This window comes from Aquarana catesbeiana, linkage group LG06, assembly GCF_042186555.1.
Source record: "Aquarana catesbeiana isolate 2022-GZ linkage group LG06, ASM4218655v1, whole genome shotgun sequence".
NCBI classification, from domain to species: domain Eukaryota; kingdom Metazoa; phylum Chordata; class Amphibia; order Anura; family Ranidae; genus Aquarana; species Aquarana catesbeiana.
This window is the reverse complement of record NC_133329.1, coordinates 71,643,261-71,668,049: the sequence shown is the minus strand read 5'-3', so window position 1 is coordinate 71,668,049 and position 24,789 is coordinate 71,643,261. Positions and strand designations below refer to the sequence as shown.

At 43.4% G+C, this 24,789-nt stretch overlaps 1 protein-coding gene and 1 gene segment (V, D, J or C); both read right to left on the bottom strand.

Annotated features, from left to right (window-relative positions):
• Positions 1 to 24,789, bottom strand: part of LOC141148597 (uncharacterized) — a 406,627-nt gene that overhangs the window by 57,236 nt on the left and 324,602 nt on the right. The window lies entirely within an intron of this gene.
• Positions 862 to 24,764, bottom strand: LOC141147360 (Ig mu chain C region secreted form-like). The segment is given in 7 exon segments: positions 862 to 887; positions 999 to 1,352; positions 5,779 to 6,087; positions 8,278 to 8,622; positions 19,850 to 20,158; positions 21,695 to 22,039; positions 24,680 to 24,764. Coding segments are annotated over 7 exon segments (1,773 nt in total).

The following is a 24,789-nucleotide window of genomic DNA, read 5'->3' as shown; positions in this document are numbered from 1 at the left end:
AACTTTAATTTCCAGTCTCACATCATTTTTTGGTCCATACCAGTTCCTCCTATTAATTTGAGTTTGGAATCATCCATTTACCATATGTGGACACTTTATACTGTGTTTGTTCATTTCACTTCACTTATGGTTTTTGCACATATGCTTTACTGTTCAGTACAGCATCTCTTACTTAATTGTTTCACTACACCCTAACTTCCCAATATTTCTTAGCACTGCATTTTTTCCCATGTCATCACTTCAACCTTCCACACTTTCATGGTTAACATTTCCATTTTTCCAAGAAAGTCGAACACAGACTCATCAGATACAAATGAAACAGATGCAGATAATTCTAGTAAATAAACACTACGTGTTGTATATAATTTGAAATTAACTTAACATAATTACCCCAATTTACTAAGGTAGTAGAACATTGTCACTTTGTAAATTCATTTTCATTTATCTGAATGAGGTGAAACAAAGTGAAAATTAACAATGCAAAGAATACCCAATCATGTTCAAGAAAAAAAAAACACACACACAGGAATTTTTATTGCGCAAGATCGGGTAGAAAAATATCGTAAACAACTTCACCTCATTCACTAACCTAAGTTAACTTTCTCTTTGCAAATTTTCACTTAGTTCAGTCGGTGAGTTGAAGTTGTGCTGACTTCAGTAATCCAATCATGTGAGTTTTTTGTTACGCCTGATCTAAAAACAATTTTTTTTTTCTTTGCTTCACTTAGTTCACTAAGATAAATATAAACTCTCTTTTCTTAATTAAAAATTCACCTTGAAAGAGCATGTTTTACTAATATAGTAAATCAGACCCCGTGTGTTGCTGGGATATTTTTTGTTATTTTTATTATTATTATTGTTTCATTTTAGCTTATTTAGTTGACCACCTTGAAAGATATAAATACAAAAAAAAAAAAAAACACAAACAAGGATAAAGATGGTACTCTGACAGTTGCTCATGGCTTCCCCACTTCATCTTATGCCAAAAAGTAACTCACCACAGACTTGTAATGGTCCCGTACTTATTTCTATGGGTTTCTTCAGGCTGGGGTGCTTCACTCGGCAGATGAACTCTGACTCCTGGTCATCTGGAAGTGTTGGGGTGATCAGTAAACTTGTTGTACAGCTGTATGTGTTATCTGGTTGTAACTGAGGACTGGATGTATTTGATTTATATTTTGAACTATATTTTGGAAGATGTGTCAGATAACCATTCTTCTCTTTCTTCTGCCAAGTGACAGCGAGCTCACTTGGTGAGAAATACTGAGAGATTTTATACTGCAGGTTGGCCTCGGTGTTCTCAAGTATTGGCAATTTGTCTATTTCTTCTATCACAAGGTGCCAGGGAAGATCTGTAAATCAAACCACATTGATTAAACACTGATAACCATTTGATTGGCTTTGTAACTCTAGCTGCATGTATTGCAGTTAATCACTTAAGAACTGCAAGAATTCCCCCTTAATGACCAGGCCATTTTTCTGCGATACAGCGCTGCGTTGCCTTAACTGACAATTGCACGGTCGTGCCATGCTGTAACCAAACAAAATTGATGTCCTTTTTTTCCTACAAATAGAGCTTTCTTTTGGTGGTATTTGATCACCTCTGCGGTTTGTATTTTCTGCGATATAAACAAAAAAAGAGAAAATGAATCACCGCTCAGGAGAACTTGCTTTCAGGTGTGTGTTAGTGAATCCTTCAGAGGTGAGCAGTCCCAGGTGCTGGCTAAATGCAAATTGAAGCAGGGTTTGAAACAGGAAAATCTGGATGCCGCACACCGGATAAAGTTGAAAACATCTTCTTTTTTATAAAACTTGGATCATAAAGAACAGGACAATCAGGCGGGTGGTACAGACACAGCTGACGCGTTTCGCGCTCTAGTTCGAGTGCTTACTCATAAACAAAAAAAGACCGACAATTTTAAAAAAAAAAACAATATTTTTAACTTTTTGCTATAATAAATATCCAAAAAAAAAAAAATATATATATTCAACATAAATAGGATCTAAGTGGTAAATAATGCAGCGCTAATCAATGAACATAAATAAATGAATAAAAAGAATGATGAATAAAAATGGTGAAAAAAATCAAATATACAAAGTGTCCAATAAATGTAAGAAACTATATGGGTGAGTAACCCAACATCAATGAGCACTGGAAGATGTGTGAATCAAAACAGTGCAAAAAAAGTGTATGGATTATAGTCCAACATAAGCTGATCTTCCAACACGGGGGGATGAAGAATCAAACACTGTCTGATATGGAGGACATCTAAGATATTGCATCATCAACAATATAGAGAAATGCGTGTGCCCTTACCGGAACTGGTGGACTCCAATGTCAGCGACATGGAGTCATACAGGTATGGTGCCACAAATGGCCAAAGTGTGGAACTCCACAAAGTGGTATTTTATTTCTAAAAACCAGCATACAAGTATAAAAGTCATCACAAAGATAAAAAGCTTGGCAATGTGGAGAGCGATAAGTCAAAAAACCCTACGCGTTTTTATACTTGTATGCTGGTTTTTAGAAAATACCACTTTTTTTGATCTACACTATGTGGAAGCATTTTCTTTCTCCACATACTACTTTGCTGAGAGTGGCTTCTGAGTCCTGTTGATCTTACCATCCAGATCCAGTTTGACGCACCAAGGATTGGAGGTCCATTTGGAGGTTTCCCGTTTCTTCTCTGGATTCCATCCTGGAGGTCCTGGACCCTGTGGAGTTCCACACTTTGGCCATTTGTGGCACCATACCTGTATGACTTCATGTCGCTGACATTGGAGTCCACCAGTTCCGGTAATGGACACACGCACTTCTCTATATTGTTGATGATGCAATATCTTTGATGTCTTCCATATCAGACAGTGTTTGATTCTTAATCACCCCGTGTTGGAAGATCAGCTTTTGTTGGACAATATGTATTCTTCTAAATATTTTTGGTAAAAAAAGCATATATTGATTGGTTTGCGCAAAAGTTATAGCGTCTACAAAATAGGGGATATATTTATGGCATTTTTATTATTAATTATTTTTTTTACTAGTAATGGCAGTGGTAGCAATTTTTAGTGGAACTGCGACATTGGGGTGGACAGATCGGACACTTTTTTGGGACTAGTGAAATTTATACAGCGATAGGTGCTATAAAAATGAACTGATTACTGTATAAATGACACTGGCAGGGAAGGAGTTAACACTAGGGGGCGATCAAGGGGTTAAGTGTGTTTCCTGGGAGATGTTTCTAACTGTGGGGGGAGGGGAATGACTGGGAGTACAGAGAGATCGCTGTTCCTAATCACTAGGGAAATCAGAATTTCAATAATTGCCGGCATTCTTTTCTTTCCATTTCAGTTGTTAGCGAGGAAATCCCGCTGACAGCTGAAAGAACCGAGCCGGAAGGTATCGATTTCAGGTATTGGTGCATGGGCATGAGTAACGATACCTGTGCAAATGCCTTGTATCGGCACCGATACCAATATTAGTGCAACCATAACCAAAGACATATAATATGAGATCAAACCTAAACACTTTCAAATTGTATGTAATCAGGCAGACCCTTGCTCTATATGAAAGTAAATCTAAAGGAATTGAACAAGAAAACTGTATAATTGTATAGCCAGCTTTATTCTCCAAAAATATTCCATACACATCTCCTATCTACTGGTCCTGTAATCTATATTTTTTAAATTGTTTCTTGCTGTCTTTTTGTCTCCTTTTAACGTCCCCTGTGAGCTCCTGAACCTCTCTGTTTTGCCCTCACTTCCACTTGTTTGGAATCCCATAATCCATAGTCCATCTTGGGAGCGAGGAAGAGAGGGGGGGCTACATTCCTACATACAGGGGGACCATGGAGAACGAATGTAGCCACCCTTTAATAGGAAGCCAGATCACAGCAGCAAAAAAAAAAAAAAAAGAAATTTGGAAGAGGCTGAGAGCTGGAGAGGCGAGTGGATGATGTCACAATCTCCACCTCAGCCAATCAGAGGAAGCCTTGTATTTAACCACTTAAAAACATATACTGCGGCAAGGCTGCTCTATGAGGTACCTGTACGTCGTTTCGTGTAATAGATACAGGGCACGTGCACGCCCGCGGTGCAGCTCGGGAGCCGATGTGCGTGCCCAGCGGACAGGATGTCCGCTGGCCACCTGCGATCACACCTCACAGAGGCAAAACAGGGATCTGCCTATGTAAACAAGGCGGATCCCCGTTCTGACATGGGAGGAGAGAGAGATCAGTTATTCCTTGTGATCAGGAACAGCGAACAGTTAGAAAGCACCTCCCTAGGGAACACGTAACCCTTTGATCGCCCCCTAGTGTTAACCCCTTCCCTGCCAGTGTCATTTATACAGTAATCAGTGCATTTGTATAGCACTGATCACCGTATTGGTGTCACTGGTCACCAAAAAATGTCACTTAGGGCCAGATTTGTCCACCGCAATGTCGCAGTGCCGCTAAAAATCATTGATCCCCGCCATTACTAGTAAGAACTAAATCCAAATCTTTTCCCTATTTTATAGACGCTATAACCAATCAATATACTCTTATCGGGATTTTTTTACCAAAAATATGTAGCAGAATACATATTGGCCTAAAGTGATGAATTTTTTTTTTTTTATTGGATATGTATTATAGCAAAAAGTATAAAATATTGTTTTTTTTTCAAAATTGTCGCTCTTTTTTTGTTAAGGCTCCATGCACACTGGTGTAAAAAACGTTGCTTCTACAGGAGTTCTGACTATAGAACCAACGCAATGTTATCCTATGTGTCCATGCACATTAGGGCGTTTACAGGCATATTTTGATATCAACGTCTAAAGACAGGAAAAAAAAAGAGAACAGACTTTTTTTAAGCCCAGTGTGCATGGAGCTTTATGCCCCGTACACACGGTCGGACATTGATCGGACATTCCGACAACAAAATCCATGGATTTTTTCCGACGGATGTTGGCTCGAACTTGTTTTGCATACACACGGTGGGACAAAGTTGTCGGAAAATCCGATCGTTCGGAACCCGTGACGTAATACACGTACGTCGGGATTATAAACGGGGCAGTAGCCAATAGCTTTCATCTCTTAATTTATTCTGAGCATGCGTGGCACTTTGTGCGTCGGATTTGTGTACACACGATCGGAATTTAACCGATCGGATTTTGTTGTCGGAAAATTTTATAGCCTGCTCTCAAACTTTGTGTGTCGGAAATTCAGACGGAAAAAGTCCGATGGAGCCCGCTGCCCACACACGATCGGAATTTCCGACAACACAATCTGATTGCGCTTTTTCCGTCTGAAAATCCGACCGTGTGTACAGGGCATAATAGTGCAAAACATAAAAACCACAGAGGTGATCAAATACAACCAAAAGAAAGCTCGATTTGTGGGGAAAAAAGGACGTCAATTTTATTTGGGTTAAGCATCACACGACTGCATAATTGTCGGTTAAAGTAACGCAGGGCCGTATCGCAAAAAATGGCCTGGTCATGAAGGGGGTAAATCCTTCCGGGGCTGAAGTGGTTAATAATGAAAAATACATTGTCACCATCACAAAGCCAATCCAGAGCAATGATGTGCAGCTGACACCGGGGTGAGAGATGTAGACAGGAAGTGGCTGAAAGAGGCTGCAAGGAATCAGCAGCATTGAGAAGCAAAAAAAAAAAAAAAGGAAGGAAAATCATGGCAATTGTTTAGGATACACAGTCCTTTGGCAAATTAATTATCATTCAATTAGCTCTACTTTTTATACAGTACAGTGCACTTATTATAATTGTATAAACTATAGTACCTGCTATAGACAGATCTCGGTATCCGTCCTCCTTCAGTGAGTCGTGTGTCCAGGTCACCCGCACCGAGGACAAGAAATATTTCCAGGGAACGGTACATTCACTTATGGCATCAAATGTTTTCTCATTGTCAGTCTGAATGATTTTCTTGATTGATGGTAAAGTTCTAGTATGGTGTTCTGTAGAGCGTTCTGTAGAGCTCCATGTTATGTTAATGTTTTGGGGGTAAAACTTCATTAAACTCAGAGAACAGAGAACTTGGTCTGATCCGAGGAGAGTGAATTTTACATTATTCGGCTCCCGGGGGGGTACTGGAAGGAAATTAATAAAATTAAAGATAGAGATTGGCCTACATCGTTCTATCAATATAAATAATTTTGCATTCTTGAAGCAGTTGTAAACCCTTAATAGCTGCCCCGATCCTCCTCTTCTGGGGTCTCCTATTGGCAGTCTTGGCTCCTCTACTTCTGTGTGTGCCCCCATAGCAAGCCACCTGCTGGCTCGCTCCTAAATCTGGCTGTGTGCATCCATAGACACACAGCACGGCTCAGCCCCACTCCTGCTCCCTCCTCACAGGATTTGATTGACAGCAGCAGGAGTCAATGGCAAGGAGGAATAGAATAGAGACCAGTGCCACTGCAGGGGGGCACAGTGCTGGATCGAGAGAGGGATCAAGTAAGTATATAGGGGGATGAGGGGGTTACATACAGGAATTTTTTTTTTACCTTAATGCAAGGAATACATTAAAGGTAAAAAAAATTGTGTCTTTAGGACCACTTTAATCTTCTAATTAAGGAAGCTGCAGTGTCTGCATCACTTTGGTAGTGAGATGGGGATAGGCTGCACAAGTGTAGTGGTGAGAAGGAGAGTACAGGAGCCGTGGTGGAACATGGAGTGCAGGTGTGCATGGATGGTGGTGAGAGAAAAGGGGTGCAGGCTTAGTGGGTGGTGAGAGAAAAGGGGTGCAGGCTTAGTGGGTGGTGAGAGAAAAGGGGTGCGGGCTTGGAGGGTGGTGAGAACAAAGGGGTGTAGGCTTGGAGGGTGGTGAGAGAAAAGGGGTGCAGGCTTGGAGGGTGGTGAGAGAAGGGGGAGATCAGACGTAGTGGGTAGTTAGAGAAATTGGGGTTGAAGGCACAGTGGATGCTGATAGAATGGAAGTGGCAGATGTGGTGGTGCTGAGAGAAGGTGGTGTAGGGATGGTGGCTAGTAAGAAAAGTGGGGCTTACAAGCGAAGTTGGTTGGTGAGAGAAGGGAGATTGAAGGTATGGTGGGCGGCACCCATAGTAGGTGGTGAAAAATATATAGCTGCGGGTGCTGTGAGTGCTGAGAGATGACAGGTGCAACATGGTGGGGGGAGGCGGTTGCAAACTCTGTTGTTGGTTTGAGAAGTGAGGGCTCCGGCATGGTGGATGGTGAGAGAAGGGGGGGGGTGCAGGTGCAATGAATGCTAAGGCTGCAGGGATGGTGGTAATCTAAAAGTGGGGGGTGCAAGGCAGTAAGTACTGAAAGAAAGTGGGATGTGGGATCATTGGGTGGTGAGAGGAGGGCTGCAGGTGCAGTTCAGGGGGGCAGTTTGTTTGAGTGCAGTGGGGGGTCTGTCTAAGAATGCATGGAGGTTTGTGGTAATAGTGTGTGTGGTGATGGCTGAAATTATAGGGGGGGGGGGTGTGGATGATAGTTTAAGCATAGGAAAGGGGTGGGGGCTGACTGCCATTTCATGGGTGTTGGGTAATGGTGGGGATGGCTGACATTTTGGAAAAAGGGGGGGGGGTTGGATGATAGTGGGGGTGTGTGAGCTGGCTGACATTTCAGGAGGTGAGGGATAATGGGGGGGGGGGGCTGGCTGACATTGTAGCAGGGGGGGGTATACCCTCCTCTTTGCTGTATCTCTCCAGTGTGACGAGTTGTGTGCAGGAAGTGAAACTGTGTTGAGAAAAAAAATCCAACTTAACTTTTATATTATTAGGATCTTCAGAGAAAATCAGTCAATCACAAAAGCAGCTCCTTGTATTTCTTCTACCTCTCCCAGTCTGAGCCCTGCTGTACATTTGACTGCAAGGGGCTGATATAGTAAGATTCTGGTCATAGGTGTGCGCAGCCTCTTGCATTAGGGTGTGCACCCCAAAGCTCAAATACATATGCATGTGTATATGTACTGATGGTGTCAGTAGGGCAGAGGACAGTGTCATTTTTTTAATTTTATTTTTTATTTTTTGTAACATTTTTTGGGGGGATGAAATATCAGTGGTCTAAACACGGGGGAATATGCACCACACAAGGCGATTAGGGTGTGCCCAGGCACACCTGGCACACCCTGTGCGCACGCCTATCATTCTGGTATTTTCACTGCTTGTATTTAATAAAAAATAAATGTAATGATGTAGTAGTGAACAGAGAGCTGTGTTCCTTTGTGTCTTTTGTATCTGCACAGAGTTTAGCTTTATTATTGCTGATACAATGGCTATTTTGAAGGATACATTTATTTCTGTTATAAAACTCACCATTTATCATAGGTGGTCCTGTACTTCGTTCTATTGGATATTCCAGGCTGGAATGTTCCACTCTGCAGATAAATTCCAGATCCTCCTTGTCTGATGTTGGTGTGAAGGATAAGGAAGGGGAGCACTGATAGGAGTTATCAGCCATTCTCTCATGTCTTATATCAGGTATACGGTACTTGGAAGATTTATTTATAAGAACAGATAAAGTTTTCCCTCTCTTTTCCAGCCAAGTCACTCTCAGGTTTTCCGGGAAATAACTGGAGATTTTACAGGTCACTTTGGTCTTCTGACCGACTTGCAGAATGAGAGGGCTCATATCTTCAATTCTCGGACGCCATGGAAAATCTAAAACGTATTAACACAAAATCATTCATTTCAGGAACACAGTTGTAGGTTTGTGAATAGTGTAAAGTTCTGACCCACAATTACACCCTTGTGTATGACAAATGAGGTTTAATGTGGAGAAATGTAAAGTAATGCACTTGGGGTCAAAAAACATAAATGAAAAATATTCACCAGGTGGAGAACAGCTGGGAGAATCAATGATGGAGAAGGATCTGGGGGTGCTAATAGATGACAGATTGAGCAACAGTATGCAGTGCCAAAGCAGGCAGAATATTAGCATACATAAAAAAGGGGATATACTTCAGGGAGAAAACTATAATTCTGCCACTTTATAAAACTCTGGTCCGGCCTCATCTGGAGTTTTCCGTTCAGTTCTGGTCACCAGTCCTCAGAAGGGATGTGCTGGAGCTGGAGAGAGTCCAAACAAGGACAACTAAACTAATAAAGGGACTGGAGGACCTAAATTACGAGGAACGGCTGCAAACACAAAATTTATTCTTATTGGAGCTTGAGAGCGGACATGATAACGATCTACAAATATCTCAATGGGGATCCCAGCATAGGAAATAAACTACCGTATATACTCGAGTATAAGCCCAGTTTTTCAGCACATTTTTTTGTGCTGAAAGTGCCCCCTTCGGCTAATACTTGAGTCAAGCACTTTTCTGCAGCAGAGAATAACATTTTCTGAACCAACTTTGGGGCCCTGTATCTCGGGGGCCACTTAGGGCTAGGGACCCCAAATTTGGTATGTAAACCCAGTGGAGCTACCACTACAAAATTTACAAAGCTGGGGTCCCTAGCACCAAGTGGCCTGAGATACGGGGCCCCAAAGTCGGTTCGGAAAATGTCATTCTCTGCTGCAGAAAAGTGCTTGACATTTTCCGACCCCACTTTGGGGCCCCATATATCGGGGCAATTAGTGCTAGGAATCCCAACTTTGGATATTTTGTAGTGCTAGTTCCACTGGGTTTGCACACTAACTTTGGGGTTCCTAGCACCAAGTGCCCCCGAGATACTGGGCCCCAAATTGGATCAACTATGTCCATCTGACATTTTCCGAACTGACTTTGGGGCCCCGTATCTCGGGGCTGCTTAGTGCTAGGAACCCCAGCTTTGGATATGTTGTAGAATTCTTTTAGGTTTGCACACCAAATTTGGGGTTCCTAGCACCAAGTGACCACGAGATACAGAGCCCCAAAGTTGGTCAACTGCGTCCATCTGCAGCAATGTCATTTTAGGACCCTTTGGGTCCAGAGACTCCAAATTTTGGCTGCAGCTAGGGGGCATCTATGAACCCTTAACTACCAAGTTTGAAGTTCGGGGGACCTATGGCTGCAAATGGGCACAGTGAGACTGCAAATGGGCATTGTTGACCCTCTTTTCCACTTACAGTAGCTGCGCATTTCTCACCCTTGTCTTATTCTCGGGTCAATAAGTTTTCCTAGTTTTTTGTGGTAAAATTCGGTGCCTCGGCTTATATTCGGGTTGGCTTATACTCGGGTATATACGGTATTCAGTCTCAGGGATTGTAAAAGGACACGGGGCCACACAATGAGACTGCAGAAGAAGCGGTTTAACCTTAAACTGCATAGGGGGTTCTTCACTGTTAGGGCAATAAGGATGTGGAACTCTCCCCCACAATTGGTGGTGGCTGCGGGGAGTATGGATATTTTTAAAAGACTCTGATGCCCCGTACACACGGTCGGACTTGCCAATGGGATAACCTCCGTCGGCATTTCCGACGGAAAGATTTAGAACGTGTTCTATATCTAAGTCTGTCGGAAATTCCGACAGAAAAAGTCTGATGGGGCATTCACACAGTCTGAATATCTGACCAGAAGCTCCCATTGGACTTTTTCTGTCGGAAATTCCAACCGTGTGTACACATCATGAGATGTACATCTTAAAGGACACAACATACAGGGATATGGGAAATCATTATAGACACTGATACACATACACCTGCACAGGTAAGGACTGTGTAGCTCTGTCTGTGCCAAGCCTAATATAAACTCTATATACAGTGCTGTGTGTAAAGTTATAGGCAGGTGTGAAGAAATGCTGTAAAGTAAAAATGCCCTCAAACATATACAGGTGCATCTCATAAAATTAGAATATCATCAAAAAGTTAAATTATTTCAGTAATTCAATTCAAAAAGTGAAACTCATATATTATATAGATGCATTACACACAGAGTGATATATTTGAAACATTTATTTCTTTTAATTTTGATGATTATGGCGCACAGCTAGTGAAATCCCCAAATTCAGTATCTCAGAAAATTAGAATATTACATAAGACCAATAAAAAAAAAGGATTTTGAACACAGAAAGACTGGCTTACTGAAAAGTATGTCCATGTACAGTATAGTATGCATATATGGTATCACTGTGCTTGATTTTCCAGCAAACTAAATAGAGATAGACAGAGAATCTGTGGGGTATTGTCAAGAGGAAGATGAGAGACCCCAGACCCAACAATGCAGATGAGCTGAAGGCGACTATCAAAGCAACCTGGGCTTCCATAACACCTCAGCAGTGCCACAGTCTGATCACCTCCATACTACACCGTATTGATGCAGTAATTCATGCAAAAGGAGCCCCAACCAAGTATTGAGTGCATCCTATACTGTACATGGACATACGTCTCAGTAAGCCAACATTTCTGTATTAAAAATCCTTTTTTTTTAATTGGTCTTATGTAATATTCTAATTTTCTGAGATACTGAATTTTGTGTTTTCACTAGCTGTAAGCCATAATTATCAAAATTAAAACAAATAAATGCCTGAAATATGACACTCTGTGTGTAATGTATCTATATAAAATATATAGAGACTGGGCATATAGAGACAGTCAAGGCGCTACTGACTGAAAAGTCACCCTACGTTGTCACAGCTCAACTGTGCTGCCATCCAGTAGCATAGGATTGGATGCTAGGAGACTGAAAACACACAAAACTGACAGCGCTCAGGAGCTGGGAGGATGATGGTGAGCAGTGGTTCAATAAACCATAAACGTTTCTCCAGTAAACTAGTTGGCAGATTATTCATAGCAACAGCAATATACTTCATTATGCATGTAAAGGTAACGTTACCAAAGCACAAAGAAACAGGCAACATTGAGGACCAGAGACGCAATCATCAGCCAAAGAAACAATGCAGCAGATGAAAAACACATCATGCTTACTTCCCTTCCACATCAGAAGATGTCCAGCAGTGCCATGAGCACAGAACTGGGGAAACCAGTGGGACCCAGGTACCCCATCCACTGCCTGGAGAAGTCTGGCCAAAAGTGGTCTTCATGGAACAAGATTTGGTCAGGATTAGAGATGAGCTTCGAGTTCGAGTCAAACTCATGTTCGACTCGAACATCGGCTGTTCGCAAGTTCGCCGAACAGCGAACAATTTGGGGTGTTCGCGGCAAATTCGAATGCCGCGGAACACCCTTTAAAAGTCTGTGGGAGAAATCAAAAGTGCTAATTTTAAAGGCTTATATGCATGGTATTGTCATAAAAAGTGTTTGGGGACCTGGGTCATGCCCCAGGGGACATGTATCAATGCAAAAAAAAGTTTTAAAAACGGCCGTTTTTTCGGGAGCAGTGATTTTAATAATGCTTAAAGTGAAACAATAAAAGTGTAAAAAAAAAAAAAGGACGCTCTGACAGAAAGTAGTTAAAAAAGGGGGTGTGCCACATCCCATAAGTCTAAAAGAGACCAAAGCATTACCCTATAACGGGATTTTTAAGGCACTACCATCAATGATACAATGTACATACAAAATATAATTTTTTATTACAGAAATCAAAAAACGACAAAAAAAAGGCAAAATATACAAATCAAATACAAACAATATGTACAATAGGATACATCAAAAGCAAAAACATGTATTTTTGGACACAACTGCATAGCAATGAAAAAAGAGCCAAAAGTGGAAATGTAATAAATTTCACTGAGACTTATCAGTGAGACTTATTACATTTCCACTTTTGGCTCTTTTTTCATTGCTATGCAGTTGTGTCCAAAACTACACGTTTTTGCTTTTGATGTATCCTATTGTACATATTGTTTGTATTTGATTTGTATATTTTGCTTATTTTTTGTCGTTTTTTGATTTCAATAAAAGTATAATATCCCTTTAAATTTCGTACCTGGGGGGTGTCTATAGTATGCCTGTAAAAGGGCGCATGTTTCCCGTGTTTAGAACAGTCTGACAGCAAAATGACATTTCAAAGGAAAAAAAGTCATTTAAACTACTCGCGGCTGTTAATGAATTGCCGGTCCCACAGTACACATAAAAGTTCATTGATAAAAACGGCATGGAAATTCCCCACAGGGGAACCCTGAACCAAAATTTAAAAAAAAAATGACGTGGGGGGTCCCCCTAAATTCCATACCAGGCCCTTAAGGTCTGGTACGGATATTAAGGGGAACCCTGGCCAAAATTTTTTTTAAAAATGGCGTGGGGTCCCCCTCAAAATCTATACCAGACCCTACAGGTCTGGTATGGATTTTAAGGGGAACCCCGCGCCAAAATGTTTAAAAAAAACGGCGTGGGGTCCCCCCAAAAATCCATACCAGACCCTTATCCGAGCACGCAACCTGGCAGGCCGCAGGAAAAGAGGGGGGGATGAGAGAGTGCCCCCTCCTGTACCAGGCCACATGCCCTCAACATTGGGAGGGTGCTTTGGGGTAGCCCCCCAAAACACCTTGTCCCCATGTTGATGAGGACAAGGGCCTCATCCCCACAACCCTGGCTGGTGGTTGTGGGGGTCTGCGGGCGGGGGGCTTATCGGAATCAGGAAGCCCCCTTTAACAAGGGGACCCCCAGATCCCGGCCTTCCCCCTAGTGTGAAATGGTAAGGGGGTACAAAATTACCCCTACCATTTCACTAAAAAACTGTCAAAAATTTTAAAAATGACAAGAGACAGTTTTTGACAATTCCTTTATTTAAAAGCTTCTTCTTTCTTCTATCTTATATCTTCCTTCGGTTTCTTCCTCCGTCTTCTTCTTCTTCTTCTGGTTCTTCTGGTTCTTCTGGTTCTTCCTCTGGTGTTCTCGTCTGGCATCTTCCACCGCGGCGTCTTCTTCCCTTCTTCTCCTCGAGCCGCTCCGCATCCATGATGGCATGGAGGGAGGCTCCCGCTCTTCTCTTCATCTTCTTGTCTTCATCTTCTTGTCTTCATCTTCTTGTCTTCATCTTCTTTTCAGGCCGCTCCGCATCCATGATGGCATGGAGGGAGGCTCCCCCTGTGTGACGCTTCTCCTCTTCTGATGGTTCTTAAATAACGGGGGGCGGGGCCACCCGGTGACCCCGCCCCCCTCTGACACACGGGGACTTGACGGGACTTCCCTGTGGCATTCCCCGTGACGCCACAGGGAAGTCCCATCAAGTCACCGTCCGTCAGAGGGGGCGGGGTCACCGGGTGGCCCCCCCCGTTATTTAAGAACCGTCAGAAGAGGAGAAGCATCACACAGTGGGAGCCTCCCTCCATGCCATCATGGATGCGGAGCGGCCCGAAAAGAAGATGAAGACAAGCAGATGAAGAGAAGAAGATGAAGAGAAGAGCGGGAGCCTCTCTCCGGATGCGGAGCGGCCCGAGAAGAAGAAGACGCCGACGCCGCGGAGGAAGATGCCGGACGGGAACACCAGAGGAAGAACCAGAAGAAGAAGAAGATGGAGGAAGAAACCGAAGGAAGATAAAAGATAGAATTAAGAAGAAGCATTTAAATAAAGGAATTGTCAAAAACTGTCTCTTGTCATTTTTAACATTTTTGACAGTTTTTTAGTGAAATGGTAGGGTTACTTTTGTACCCCCTTACCATTTCACACAGGGGGGAGGGCCGGGATCTGGGGGTCCCCTTGTTAAAGGGGGCTTCCAGATTCTGATAAGCCCCCCACCTGCAGACCCCCACAACCACCGGCCAGGGTTGTGGGGATGAGGCCCTTTTCCTCATCAACATGGGGACAAGGTGTTTTGGGGGGCTACCCCAAAGCACCCTTCCAATGTTGAGGGCATGTGGCCTGGTACGGTTCAGAAGGGGGGGCGCTCTCTCGTCCCCCCTCTTTTGCTGCGACCTGCCAGGTTGCGTGCTCGGATAAGGGTATGGTATGGATTTTTAGGGGGACCCCACGCCGTTTTTTTTTTTTAATTTTGGCGTGGGGTTCCCCTTAAAATCCATACCAGACCTGAAGGGCCTGGTATGGATTTAGGGGGACCCCCCACATCATTTTTTTTAAATTTTGGTTCAGGGTTCCCCTGTGGGGAATTCCCATGCCGTTTTTATCAATGAACTTTTATGTGTATTGTCAGACCGGCAATTCAACAATAGCCGCGAGTAGTTTAAATGACTTTTTTTCCTTTGAAATGTCATTTTGCTGTCAGACTGTTCTAAACACTGGAAACATGCGCCCCTTTACAGGCATACTATAGACACCCCCCAGGTATGAAATTTAAAGGGATATTACACTTTTATTGTTTCACTTTAAGCATTATTAAAATCACTGCTCCTGAAAAAACGGCCGTTTTTAAAACTTTTTTTGCATTGATCCACTTCGATAACACTTTTTATGACAATAACGTGCATATAAGCCTTTAAAATTAGCACTTTTGATTATTCATGTTCGTGTCCCATAGACTTTAACGGTGTTCGCGTGTTCAAACGAATTTTTTGCCTGTTCGCATGTTCTGGTGCGAACCGAACAGGGGGGTGTTCGGCTCATCCCTAGTCAGGATCAATGGTGTCCTCAATGCTGAGAAATACAGGCAGATATTTATCCATCATGCCATACCATCAAGGAGGCGTGTGATTGGCCCCAAATGTATTCTGCAGCAGAACAACAACCCCAAACATATAGCCAATGTCATTAAGAACTATCTTCACTATGTAAAGTCCTGTAAGTGATAGTTTGACCCCCACAGAATCCTGATCTCAAGATCGTGAGGTCTGTCTGGGATTACATGAAGAGACAGAAGGATCTGAGGCAGCCTACATCCACAGAAGATCTGAGGTTAGTTCTCCTAAATGCTTGGCACAACCTACCTGCCAAATTCCTTCAAAAACTGTGTGTAAGTGTACCCAGAAGAATTGATGCTGGTTTAAAGGCAAAGGGTGGTCACACCAAATATTGATATGATTTGCATTTCTCTTCAGTTCATTTACTTTCCATTTTGTTAATTTATGAAAAATAAATGAATAACAATTCTCTTTCTGAAAGCATTCTTAATTTACAGCATTTTTCACAACTACCTAAAACTTTTGCACAGTACTATATATACTTTGTATTACACCCTGCTCCTCCTAACCTCATCTTTTATCTCACTTGTCCTCAATTTTAGATTATATTATCCCCTCCCAAAACCTTTTTCAGGTAATACATCCACACTAAATTCACACTATACAACTACTCTACATCAGGATCGAATCATTCTACTAGCCTATACATCATTACTTATATACTGCATGTATAATACCATAATCCAGTCGATTCCACTCTTTGATCTATATTACACTGTTAAAGGTGAAAAAACACACAGACAAACTTTTAGCACCCTCTCCCAACCGTTCTGTGACAGGAATTATACCCTCTGTCACATTTCATGGGCAGTACTGCCTTCCAAATGCAACCTATTTAAGTGAATGGGGCCACACTGCAACCGCCCTACAATTACACGTGGCACGGTGATGCAGCCTTAAGGGGCTTAAGCAGGCAATAAAAAGGTGACATATTACCTCCTCACTGCCTGTCAAACACCTCTGAAAAACTATTTGAACAGATTGCTTTTCATTGGCAATCCTAGTAACTATTGTAAATGAGTCCTAAATAAGTGTCTGTATAAAAATGTAAAAGCAAAACTTTTTTTTCTAGTGTTCTATAAAATAAGAAACAGTTAGGCCTCATTCACATTGGTGATCAGTGGCGGCCTATTGTTTTTTTTGGGGGGGGCGGCAAACAGTATCCCAACACCCTCCCCCCTGGGTCGGTAGCACTTACCCCATCACCGGCGGCTTCCCCTGCTTGGCGGCCTCCCATTCTCCTGCTGTTCTCCTGTGGCCTCTTGTTCTTCGGGTCATCATGGCGCCTTCCGTTTCCTCCCTCCTTCTCGGCAGCCAATCGGGAGTCTTCTCTTTTCAGCCAATCGGAAAACGGGTCTCAAACCCACTTCTGATTGGCCCGGGTTGAGGATCCATTTTTTCAACAGCGAATATTCATTCGCTGTTGTAACACACATGGGTGGGATCAGAGCGCATCCTCTGCATCCCGAGTACAACCGATTTTGAAGCCTATTAGAGCCTCTGGCTCTAATTAGGTGCTTAAAAAAAAAACCTGTCGCTGTAATTCATGCATCCGCTATGCATGAATCTATCCATTACCATATAGGGGGTGGAGTGGAGAGAGTGGCCGCCACTGCTGGCGATGACCTACACATAATTATATGAATTTACGTACATTACTAAATTTATGGCCTCTTTCACATGGGTGCCTTCTGTTTTGTCTAAGCAGGGATCCTCGACTGATGCCCTGCTAAATTGTAAATGGATGTCACATACGGTATATGTCATCCTTGTTCATTCTGACTTTTACTACAAAACAGACCCATGTAACCCTATAGGTGGCTGGATGTCAGTACCTGCAAACCAAAAATATAAAATATGTATTTGACACCTACTAAAGGCTGATACAAAATATTTTATTAATCTCCATATAACAAATGTAACAATAGACCCAGTGATCCCCCCCCCCCCCAAGGTCTTCCCTCCTTCATTCCCTCCCCATAATACCAAGTCTCCTTCCCGCTCCCCCGGCCTACAAACTACCCATATAACCCAACTCCCTCCCCTAAAAAAAAAAGGGAGCCTACGATGGAAAAAGGGTGCCCTGTACCAAGGCCATGATGGATATGGCCTCAAGGAGATATACGGTGTAATTGCCAGTTGCATGCCCCATACACACGGTCGGACTTTCCGATGTAAAATGTGCGATCGGAGCTTGTTGTCGGAAATTCCGACCGTGTGTAGGCTCCATTGGACAGTTTCCATCGGAATTTCCGTCGCACAAAATTTGAGATCTGGTTCTCAAATTTTCCGACAACAAAATCCGTTCGCACAAATTCTGAATCGTACACAATTCGGATGCACAAAGTGCCACGCATGCTCAGAATCAAGCAGAAGAGCAGCACAGGCTATTGAACTTCATTTTTTTGGCTCGTCGTACGTGTTGTATGTCACCGCGTTCTTGATGTTCGGAATTTCCGAACAACTTTGTGTGACCGTGTGTATGCAAGACAAGTTTGAGCCAACATCCGCCGGAAAAAATCCATGGATTTTGTTGTCAGAATGTCCGATCAATGTCTGATCGTGTTTACGCGGCATTAGTATGAGTAAAAGCAACTTCTCAAGAAATAAAGCAGATGATAAATAATTAGCCCTGATGGGCTCAGTCCACAGTCCTATGGGACTAACGCTGTATCAAAGTCTATGGTGAGATCTATACAAATCTACAAGTGATCATAGTGTGCAATGCTCTACTTTCCTGATAGCAGTAGGTCCAGCCTACATATGGATGTATAAGGTCTGGTTCACAGGTTGTAGTTTGCATATTCTAGGTACATTTTGCATTTTTCAATACACATTTTTGATCCATTGAAGTCTATGGAACCAAAAACCAGAAACAAATCCCTGGCCCTTTCCATGAAATGCACAGATGTGAACATGACCCATAGGAAACCATGTTAAATGGACTGTGGTGTGTTTCTGCAAAACTGAAAATGCACTAAAAAATGCATAGATGTGAACCAGGCCTTAAAGTGGAGTTCCACCGACTTTTACAACTTTTCAGCATCCCTCACTAAACTGTGCACTGTAAACGAATTGGATATTTTTTTTTTCTCAGCACCTACTGTATATCTGCTGTATTCATTTTTCACTTCCTGCTCCCTGGCCACGGCCCATCGCATCATTTCCTGTTTGCAATGCCTTCTGGGAAGGGGAGGCAACTTCCTCTGACACTGCGGTTGCTATGGAAACCTGACCTGAAACCTATTACACTGCTTGTGCTGCACTGAGCATGTGCGAGATCTGCAAGGATGAGATCCAGGAAGAAATACAGTCTGGCTTCAGATGCCCACACTTAAGATGACCACGGCCTGCTGTAAGTTTATAAAATAACAAACTACTGCTATAAACTAACAAAACAGACCTTAGTTTACAGACTAACTTTACTAGAATACATTAAGCTTGTGTATTATAGGGGTATTTTTTTTTAAAAGTATAATTTCGGCCGGAACACCACTTTAAGTTCTAATGTGCAGCTGATATGACCAAACCTGCTATTATCTTGTTGATGGAGCAGAGTGATGGTAAGTATGTAGATTCTCACCACTGCTGATCATTCCATTAAGCTGCTGTCCATCCAAGGAAGAAAGTCGCTGTCCTGTAGTTATGTGGTGGCTGAAGCTTTGCCATGGCTAACTTGGTATACTTCTGGCTCGTTGGAGTATACTTCAAATGAACTCAGCTAGAGTTTCTGAACCTGGGGGCATGAGAATGTGCATACTTACCTTCACTTTGCTCTGTCAACAAGATAATATCAGGTTTGGTCATATCAGCTGCATATTGGAACTTTTCACTGAGCCAGCATCCGTATGCAGGCTGGACCAACCAGCAATACTCACCCTCACCGAGCTCCTCATCACACGATTTCACAATCTGAGCAGTGGTCAACCACCTTGTAAAACAACCCATTCAGTTTAAAATAGAAATGAAAGGCAAAACATTTTTGTATAGATATAAAAAAAAATATATTAATACTTTGTGTCCCCTTTTTTGTAATGTATCACATTTCCTCTGTTCTCAGCTGCATAAGAGCTGGAGGGAGGAGAAGCAGCAGCACACTGAGCTTCCCAGTGAATGGCTGTGCAGTGGGGTGTGAAGCAATACAAACAGAACAGGATACTTTTCCATACAAGTGCATGGTATAGCAGCCACATATCAGGAATCTGAAATGTTGGAGTAACAACCGATTTAAGGACTCTCACCCCCATCATGTGAAGGAAGGGGTGAAGGTCTCATGCCTCCCCATGCCTGGAAGCATCGGGTATCTATGACAGCTCAAATGAAGGAACAAAGCACCATTTCATTGGTGAATGGTGGAACAACAAGAGGACTTGTCACCTTGTCTTGATTGTCCTATGGTGTGCCTGGTAATTTTATGTTTTACCTCACCTGGATCTTGTATGGAGATCTCTCTGTATTCTGGCCTTTCCATGGTTTCATGTTTCCATGTGAGTTTCATGATAAATTTTGTGTTCTCTAGGAGTTTTCCTGGAATTTTATATTGACTGTCAAGTCTAAATGTGCCATTTTGATTGCCAATGACCTTGTTCTCTGGCATGTTCTCCTTGTATTGGATGGGATTGCAGGTCCAATTAACCGTTATATCTTGGGGGTAAAAGTTTATAAGGGTTAAACAACCCACCACATCCCCGGAGTCTGTGACTGAGAGTTGTATTGGCTGCTGGAGTTCAGGCATAGCTGCAAAAGAAAAATATGAAATATATCGGTAATTCCCCTGGGAAAGGTTAGCAGTAGTTGGTCACATTCAACCGTACTATTCCTCTGTAAGGCTGAAGACTTTTTGCCACTCACCCAAGCAGCTTCCTCAGCTCAGAACACTTTAACTCTCATGCAAGTAGCTTTCCCAGTGCTCGTTCAGTGTGTGGTTCCATCTACAAGCCTCTACATCACTGCTGGGCACAGCAGACATTGGGGTCACAGGTAGAACTACAGCATGCATCAGGGAACCAGGCATCTGACACATGCAGAGGTGAGATAGATGCTAAAGATTCTTTGACAGCCGTAGTTGTCCAAGGGAGTCACTGCCCATTTCTTTTGATAAGTAACATGCAAAGCAATGTAGGTTGCTTCTTACCAAATGTTTTGAACTTTGACAGACTACCTTTAAAGATTTACAAATCCAAATCCTAGAAGTTATGAATTTTATTTACTAGTATTTATAGGACTGAAGATACACTGTGAATGCAGGATGTCATGGACCTGCCCCTGAGGGGCGTGATCATGATACCCTGGACTCACAGTGATATGATGCATTATTGAGGACCACCAAGCACCCAGTGAAGGCCCAAAGAGGAAAAGGACCTTGTACATTAGGTGATCAGTCTGAAGACATCAGGAAAAGGTAAGTACAGTATAAAAAATAAAAGTGTAAAATACGTACTTAGGGGCAGAAGGGACAGTAGGGGCCAAGGGATCGCTTGAAGATGGGCTTTAATATAATGTAATTGTATCAACACTTGGACAAAAGGCGCAGCATCCCCCCATTTACAGACATCGGAAGCTAGCAATTTTGACTTCTCTCTACTTGGCATGCCCAGGAGCAGGGTTTTTGATTCTTGGCATTGCTGCATCCCCATACATCAATATGCCTGTACTTATCCTAACTATGGAGAATAATGGCCATTTTGCACAGAGCTGGGCTTATTCTAAGGCCATGTGGGATTATTCTACAGCAGTGGTCTCCAAACTGAAGCCTGGGGGCCGGATGCGACCCTTTGCCTGCCTTTTGCCTGTCCCTGGGGCACTATTCCTTCTAATAACACCAACAATGGTGCACTATGCCTTCCAATGACACAAACAATGGGACACTATTCCTCCCACTGACACCAATGATGGGGCACTAGTCCTCCCACTAATACCAATGATGGGACACTACTCCTCCCCTAATACTAAAGATAGGGCACTATTCCTTCTAGTAATGCTGGAATATTTTCTACTCCCATAGGCCACAGTCCAGCCCACCTAAGGTCTGAACGACAGTAACGCGGCCCTTTGTTTAGAAAGTTTGGAGACCCCTGTTCTAGAGGATGGCAGAGTGTCTGGGCTGGAACACTGCAATGTTCAGGCAATGAGAAAATTGATTACTCGGCATCTAAGCTCTGTCCTTGTATTTCCAAATTTGGTAAAGGAGGGTGGAAGCTGGGTCACAATTCTGCTTTTGTTATAAAACGAAGCTACCCTTTAAAGATACCAAGGAAGAGCTTTTGTACTCACCCAGCACCTGTAAGGGTCCAGTTGTCCTCTCTATTGATTCCTTCAGACTGGGATGGCTCACTCTGCAGATGACCTCTGACCCCACATCTTCTAGTAATGGGGTGAATTCCAGAAGTGCTGTATGGGTGAATGTTTTATCTGGTTGGAGCTGAGATCTGCTGTCAGGCATTTTGTATCTCGCACTGTTAGTTATAGGAAATTCCCTCGTTCCCTTTTCTTTCATTAACCAATTCACTGTCAGCTCATCAGGGTAAAATTGTGATATTGTGCATTGCAGTTGAGTATGTTTATTGACCATCAATTTTGGTATTCGTATCATCCTGACTTCTGGCCGTGCAAGCAAATCTAAAAGAGATAATATCATAAAAAGATTTTTTCCTATGCAATAACTTTTTTTTAATCAGAAGCTTTCTATCAAGTTCCAATAATACAAAATGAAAAAAAAATGCAGAAGGATAAGTAACAGATACATATGCAAGTGTTTGAGATATATAAACATAGGAAATTATCAGAGCAAATGTGCATGGGAAATGTATTCATGCAGGACAAATCAATAGGTTCATTTTAGGGGGCGTAGCTACGGCATGCAGGAGTGAAGATGTGCTCTCCTTGAGCTCCGTGCAGCCCGCTCTACACAAAGCCTGATCAGCAGCATTAAAGGGGGCTTTATCACCCGCAACGATGCCCCCGAAACGCAAACCATCTCCTCAACCACAGCGGACCCCTCGAGGCCGGTCAGAATCGCTGGAAAACTACTTTCATGGGACTCGCAGAGGAACGGAAAGTACAGCCAAGATGACGCCCGGAGGCCACGCTTCCAGAGCTACCTCCCCTATCAGCTCCCCACGCTTACCGCTACCTTCCCTGCCTCCCCCCTCCTCTCCCTCCGGATCGGACAGGTCAGAAAGGCTCCCTGAAAGTGGAGATGCCTGGGGGGATAGAGACATTCGCTCTCATATACTCTCCCTTCCCACCAAAGATGACTTGGAGAAGTTTGTGCACAGAGTAGAGAAGGCCATGAGGCAGGACATAGAGGACTTACAAGCTGACACAGCACATCTAGGGGGGAGAGTGGAAACGCTGGAGACACAGTGGGAAGAGACTGCTCCCACATTACAAGCCCTTACAGACCGCTGTAAATCGCAGGATTGAAGCCCTGCTTGACCAAATGGATGATGCTGAGAACAGGAGCAGAAGGGTTAACATACGCATCAGAGGCCTACCTGAGGCCACAGGCCAGAGAGATATTGTTCCTACCCTGCAAGGTGTCTTTAAACAAATATTAGGCCGCCAGGCGCCAGAACATATTGAGATAGACCGGGCACATAGAGCCCTGAGACCTCCATCTGAAGACCCTGACAAGCCCAGAGACATTATCTGCAAACTGCATAAGTATTCTCTTAAGGAACAGATCATGACTCAAGTCCGCGGACTCAGACATGTGGATTTTGATGGAGCCAAACTATCTTTTTTTCCAGATCTCTCCAGACGCACGCTGATGCAGCGTCGTGCCCTCAAACCACTGCTGGCGGCCTTACAGGATGCTCAACTGCCCTATAGGTGGGGATTCCCCTTCAGCCTATCTGCAACTAAAGACGGTAAACAATCTACACTGCGGAGCAAGGCTGATTTACCCCATTTTCTGGAGTCTCTTGGAGGACTGCCGCAGGTGGACATTCCAGACTGGAGGACCTCGCCGGAGATACCCCTCCCAAACCGCCCTGAACAGTGGCAAGCGAATCGCCGCAGACGCCACCGAGGATCCAGGAGAGGCCCCCCTGCTCGGGCATCCCACCCTCCATCTCCTCAAGGAGAAACCTAAGAAACAGAACTTCCCAACATGGGTATCCTAAATGTCCCCTGGACGTTATTTTCTCTTTGTTTTTTTTTTCTTTGTCATTTTTTGACATCCCCCCCAGCTGCTGATTCATCATATGCACTTGGCATTGAGGTGCAATTTTTGTGCCCAACACAATGAGCGGGTTTCACCACGGTCTCACCCCCCGTGCTGTTTCACTTACCTCCAATAGGTCAACTCCTAGGAGTTTTGTTCCCGTATTGGGAATTGGCGCTGCTCGCTGACCCCCACTGCTCCTTCTTACTGGGGGAGGGGTGGGGGTCACCGACCGGTGGCAAGGTTGCACTTTTCCCTACTTTTAGGGCTTTTGGTTTTCCTATGTTTTTTGTTATGACTGTTTTTTCTTATATGTTTATGTTCTTTACACCTGCAATAATCATGGTTTATTTCTTAGGCACATATTGGCGCTTAATGTGTCCCTCAGGTTACATCTTGATGATAAGATTACGCTTTGGATCAATTCCCCTCTTGCTGACAGAATGGCGACCCTCCCCCATACTCTTCTAATATGGCTGATCTAAAAATCGGGTCCTACAATGTGCGAGGCCTGGGATCACCCTCCAAAAGGGGTAAGTTGTGGCTTGAGATGAAACGTTCAGGAGCACATGTGTTTTTTTTGCAGGAAACTCACTTCAGTGCTGACTCGGTCCCCCGGCTCCCCACACACCTATATCGGTCCTGGTTTCTTAGCAACTCCCCAAGACCCAAATCTGGAGGTGTTGCAATTGCGATACACAAAAATTGCCCCTTTGTCCTAACGGATCAACTCATAGACCCCCATGGCAGATATGTGTTCGTCAAGGGCTCCATTTATTCCCGTAGGTTCACGTTTGCAGCTGTGTATGCCCCAAATAACAAACAACTTACCTTTATAGACTCTATCTTAGATACCCTGACCTCCTTTAAAGAAGGCCAACTTATAATGGGAGGGGATTTCAATGTCAGCCCCGACCCACAGATAGACACTTCTTCCAGTCGCTCAGCCCACTCCTTTGCCTTTTTGAAACACTTCAGGAAATCACTACAGGCACACCATTTAGTGGACTGCTGGAGGCTATTACACCCAGTAGATAGAGATTATAGCTACTTCTCAGCTATACACAATGTCTACACTCGTATAGACTTACTACTAATGGACCAATACTCCCTAGACTCCCTGTCTGGTGCTTCAATTGGCTCCATCACACTGTCGGACCACGCTCCGGTCTTCATCTCCTTGCGGCCCTTGTCAGCGGAA